This window comes from Poromitra crassiceps (assembly GCF_964638095.1).
Source record: "Poromitra crassiceps genome assembly, chromosome: 7".
NCBI classification, from domain to species: Eukaryota; Metazoa; Chordata; class Actinopteri; order Beryciformes; family Melamphaidae; genus Poromitra; species Poromitra crassiceps.
In genome coordinates, this window is record NC_139628.1 from 25,479,748 (window position 1) to 25,485,633 (window position 5,886).

Here is a 5,886-nt window from a genome sequence, read left to right on the forward strand (position 1 = left end):
TGGTCTATGTTGTTATTATTCTATTGACGGTGGTCACATATCAAAGAGGGATTCAGATGCAGAGAGTAGACTCATTTTTGTATTGCGTTTCGCCGATGCAGTTTGTCCCCTCCCGGCTGCTGTAGGTCACACGCTGCTCCCTGCAGGTTGTCAAGCTACCACAATATTAAAATACCGGAGATTCTGCATTTAACAAAAATCATGTATCCGCGGTGACACGCTATGCAGCATGACACAGTTTTAATATATACATTTTATGCATCTTGTATTTTAAGATTTGTTGGTGTTCTGTACACCCCAATCTCCCCGCTTCTGCTTCTAAAGATACTTTTAGGCTTTTATTTTGAAGGCGAAATGACGGAATCACTCTGGTTATGTGCGTTAGCTTGATGCAGCGATCTGTCAGACTACTCGTACTGGTAAATGTAGATAGACACTGGAGAGTTGAAGGTGAGTTTAACCAACACATCATATATTAACGTAATATTGTGGTTTACTTTACAAAAGCCCCACTTTATTCCGCCTATAGAGCCCAGTATATCAGTCTGACGCTAAACTACAGGCTAAACTGTGGCAGTTCAACTCCACAGCATAGCCCGTCTTGCTAGTGGGCAGAAGTAGTAGCTAGCTAACGCTACATGCTTGTTTAGAGAATTGTATCTTCTTCTTTTGAAAAGGGGGTGGTTGCAGTCGCACTACTGCATGAAACCTAAATGAAAAACGGCATGTTTGTTATATTTGTGACACTATGAGGATGATATTGTTCATGATCGCTCTGTCTCACTTTGTTACTGTAACCTGTCAGACCTGCAGACATTTAGGGCACACAGTGTCCCAAGACAAAACAATCAATCAATCAATCAATCAATCAATCAATGCAGTGCAACATTTATAGTAGCACATACTGTATACATCAACATTATGGCCTTGTTATATACAGTACCCAGCGAGCACAAAACGTTTTTTCAACGTTGATTTTTAGTTTAAATCTGGGTGATATTGGGTTTGAACGTCTAAGACCTAATTTCACCCTCTTTTCAACCGGCTAAAATGCGGTTACAACGTCAACGTGTAAAAAAACACAATTTGGTTCATCATATTGTTAAAACATTTGTTGTAGTTTGGAATAGAGACAATATTGATAGTGTGTGAATTGGCATTTGTCCATTTTATTGTGTAACTGAGAGTTGAAATCTCGTCTACACGAAAACTACATTTCAACGCATTTTATGTCACATGGAATATCATAAATATGGGACTATATAGGCTATGTGGTGCCAGCAAAAAGCTTCCAGGACACAACTATGGTTAATAGTTTAGCGCAATACTGTAAAATAATGAATTCAGTTCCTGCAGCAACGCGCATGCGCAAGTACTTCGTACTTAGTCGCTAGCTGTGACTGACTAGACCAAAGCAAGTCTGCACCGGTCTGCACCAAGTGCGGAACGAGGTGCTCTGGGCACGCTATGTTATTGTAACTATATATCTATGATTGTAACATACTGTATACGAGGCTCTGTGTACCCCCTGAGTTTCTCGTGTTAAAGTTAACTCTCTGTTAACCTCTGAAGCCATACAGCCTACAGACTACAGATGCACACACACACAACATAATTTTAGTCTGTTACATAATATGATAGTCTCGTACGCATCACATAAAATAACTTGTCCTCCCAATCGTTGACAATTGTGTGTAGTCTAAGTTGTGTGCGAGATAGAGTATATATATGCCCGGCTCTCTGTGTAGTATAAGAAAATCTATAGCTCACGACGCAGAGCGCAGTGGGCTCCCGAGTTTTTAATTTAAGATGCTGGTGAAATATGGTCTAAATCTGAACGTTCAATAAACGTCTGCAAATAGTGGGTGAAAAAACTTTCACTTTCAAACCTTCCTTGCACGTTTTTTCAACGTTGACCCTAAACGTTTTTTAAACGTCTTTTCAACCGAAAAATGCTCGCTGGGTATTTTCAATTGCATATTGTTTAGTTAACACTGGATTTTACATTTTGTGTGTGTGTGTGTGTGTGTGTGTGTGTGAGAGAGAGAGAATTACATGTACTTGACAAGTAGAAATTGTGTAGAAATACCGTATTTTAAAGCCACTCCTTTTTCCTTTCAGTCCAGTGAATGGATGGCTGCCTGTGTGCTGTATCGACGGGTGGCCAGGCTACGCCGTCTCCCAGGCTTGTGCAGAGGCTTTGCCCGGGCCCATCACCTGCACGAGGGCCAGGGCAAGCCAGACGCCGGCGCCGATGAGCTGGACGGGAAGGAAGGGGAGCGCCGGCGACCGCAGGAAGCGGCTCTTCTCGCAGGCTACAGGCTGCACTACAACCCCCCCTCATACCAGCAGCGCCCCACACGGGACCCTGCAGCCTCGCGCAGCAGCCAGACGGACGATGACGAGGATGAGCCGTGTCTCTCGGCTCTCGCGCCTTCCTTCCGCCAGCAGAGCAACTGCTACAGCGTCAGCTGCTCACGCCGCCTTTCCAGCACCAAAAACATGCTACTGGACCTAGCGCTCGACAAAGGCTCCGAGCACGTGACGCCGTCATCGCCGTCGGAGTACCGCAGGAAACCCGTAAAGCCAGACGTTAAAGTCGACACGCGCGCCTTCCAAAAATGCCGTCCCGAATATGCGTCCATGACCCTTGACCTCGACCGGCGGCCCCGCCCGATCCAATGGGATCAGGCCGTGCTGCTGCTCCGCAAGGTGAGCGTCCTGAAGGGCGACATGGACCCGGCCGATGTGACTCGCTTCCTGGCGGAGCTCGGCCGCCTGCACCCGGACAAGACGGAGGCAGTGAGGAGCGACACGCGCTTCCTCATGCTCCTCAGATACTCTGTGGAGAACCTTCACCGCTTCACTCTGCCTCAGCTGCTGGAGATCTTGCGCTCGTTGGTGTGGCTGGGCCTGCCCTCCACCCACAGCGTGCTCAGGCTGTACGAGGCGGAGCTGCGCCGCAGGTCCGGCCAGATGACTCTCCACCAGCTGCTGTTAGCTGCTGACCTGTGGCGCTGCCTCGGGAGGCAGGTCCCCCAGTTCCTACAGCACCTCTACGACTGTGTCGAGAGCTATCTCGGGGGGCAGATGGGGGTCCCTGAGCTGGTCCAACTGTTGTATGTCATCGGGGAGGGTAGACGGTGCCCGGCAGACTTGGTTCGCCCCGTGGAGCAGCTACTGATGCGTCACCTGCACACACTGGAGCCTGAGGAGGTGGGCGCTGTGTGCCTGGCACTCTTTAAATCGCAGAGCTCTCTTTCGGAGGGCGCGGTGGTGCGGATAGTGGATAAGGCGCACTCTGTAGTGGAGGAGATGAGTGACTTTGCCATGGTGAATGTGCTGAAGCTGCTGCGTTTCAGTTACCTGGATCACAGGTAGGGATGCACCCATTAACGGTTTAATGATAAACTGTGATAGAATTTCTGATGGTTAAGGTCTTTGCACACACAGTCCTTTTCCCCCCCATATGAGTTTTTTGAATCCCTCATCACAGACGGAAAACAGAGACGGGTCAAACGGCTTGCAAAATGCTATTGACTGATGTGAAAACCACAGAAAATTGAACCTGTTCCAACAACTTTAATTACAGACAAAAGTTTCGAAGTCGGAGCTTTTGGTGTGCAAAAGCCTTTATTATTACCGTTTTTTTTAAAAATTGTCATTAAAAGTGTGTAGGTTTGACTACAGCGATTATTATCACTGCTGCACAGAGCGCTGTTCACTTGTTTATTCAAAGTTTATTAAAAGTGAACATGTCACGTGTGCTGGCACAAAATCCTATTCGCTATGTTATTATTTTAATGTTTATCAAAACAAAAACAAAAAAGTGCATAGTGCTGCTAATTTTATTTGTGTTTTTCAATATAAAACTTGGTGAAATCATTCCAGTGAGTGTATCGGTACCTTTTGAACATTTTCAGCTAGGGTTGTGCAATAAAATCAATACGGCAATACATCACAATCTTTTTTTACGCAATACTGTATCGATATTTCAGGACAATATCGTGATATATCGCTATATCGATTTTTTTGTACAGCCGCCTGTTCAGTGACACAATAAGAATACTTTTTATTTCAGTGCGTTCGGTAACACACTCAGTAGTTACTCTAGTTTTGACTCAATTTGTCCACTATGTTATCAATATAAAGTGATGTACATATTATTACACTATACCAGCGAGTTGTATTTTCAGCTCTATTTTTTTTTTCAGTAAATTATGTATAGTATTGCAATATATCACAATATGTATTGTATCACAATGTATCGTGATACGTATCGTATTGTGAGGTCCTTGCCAATACCCGGCCTTATTTTCAGCATATTTTAACAACACCGCGATAATACCGATAACCGCGATCATTTTGGTCACTATAATCATGATATGAAATTCTCACACCGTGTCATCTCTAATCACAGGCTGTGGCTGGAGGCCATGGCACGGGAAGTGCCACGACGGGCCCAGAAGATGGGCGTCCAGGGGCTGATGCACGTGGCGCTGACGTGCTCGGCGCTACACTACCGCAACGACTCCATCCTGATGGCGGTGGCCGAGAGATTGCCCTCGCTGGTGTCTCACTGCAGGAGTAAAGACACGTGCAAACTGCTGTGGGCCTTCGGCTCACTGGGGGTCCTCCCCAGCCAAAGCCCGACCTTCTACCCCAGCCTTATAGAGTCCCTGAGGCAGAGGAAAGCCGAGTTCCAGCGGTACCCAGAGCACCTTCTTACTGGTCTCCTGGGCCTGGCCTTCGTCTCTCAGCTGCCCGAGGATCTAATCGCGTTAGCCCTGAGCCGCGAGTTTGTCAGCCTGGCGCTGAAATCCACACAGCTGGAGCTGAAGAAAGACTTGTTCACTTTAGACGGGACCGTGGCTCTGGAGCTGCCCGGTTGGACCGGCCCGCGGCTGGCCCGCGAACTCAGGGAAGAGGTGACGGCGATGCTGTGGAAATTCGCCCAGTCGGACGTGTGCCAGAAACCGGAGGTCCTGGAGGCGGAGGGTGCCCTGCGAGAGCTGCTCGGAGGGGAGGAGTTCGTGCGGAAGCGGATGATCCTCCCGCACACGCGCTCCATCGACCTGGAGGTTCATCTGGACTCCACCGGGCGGCCCGTACCCGTCGACCTGGCGTCCCAGGGCAACGTCACGCCCTCTCCCGAGACGGGCTTCTCCACAGGGCCTTCTCCTCTGGGCTGGGAGAGGACCGACGTGGGGGTAACTCTCACCGAGGGGCTTTTAGCACAGCTAATAAACACCAAAAACACAGCAAACCATTTAACCCCTGCATCTCCCGCATCTCAGCTGCTGCCCCTTCACAGAATAGAGCCGGACGATGGAGGCAGGCTGTTGAGCATAGGGCAGGAGCTGGCCAGTGGTATTGCAAGAGACAAACCCAGCAGGCTAAACGGTGCGCCTCGCGACTCGGGCAAAGGCACGGTCAAGCTAGCCATCCAGGTGTCCCACAGGAACCACTACTGCTACCAGTCAAGGCAGCTGCTGGGGCTGCACGCCATGAAGAGGAGGCAGCTGCAGCTGGCAGGCTACAGAGTGCTGGAGCTCAGCCACTGGGAGTGGTTCCCCTTACTGAGGAAAAGCCGCGCGGAGAAGCTAGCACACCTGCACTGCAAGATCTACAGCGGACTGGAGTGACCTCTGATCTCCAAGCTCTCTGATAGACTTAATTTCAAACTGCATTGCAAACTCTCATGGCACTTCTGCTTCTGAGCAATCTTTAGTGTGTTATTATGACTATGTGCAAAGTACTGACAAAAGTGTGGAGGAGGTGGGCAGACATGAATTTGTCACTGTGTTGAAAACCATACAGGGGCTATTAAGAAGTATTTATCCCCATCAACCACTGACTTCTTAGTAGAGCTGTTAATCAAAATAA

At 48.4% G+C, this 5,886-nt stretch overlaps 1 protein-coding gene across 1 annotated transcript; it reads left to right on the top strand.

Moving 5' to 3' along the window:
* Positions 1–418: 418 nt before the first annotated feature.
* LOC310780303 (FAST kinase domain-containing protein 5, mitochondrial-like) lies at positions 419–5,645 on the top strand (the record flags this gene model as incomplete). The annotated part of the gene is made up of 3 exons (XM_083640876.1): positions 419–450; positions 2,122–3,377; positions 4,421–5,645. Exons 2-3 carry the CDS (start codon positions 2,134–2,136, stop codon positions 5,643–5,645), a joined length of 2,469 nt encoding a protein of 822 aa, XP_083497002.1. The 5' UTR covers positions 419–450; positions 2,122–2,133.
* Between the last annotated feature and the right edge of the window lie 241 nt (positions 5,646–5,886).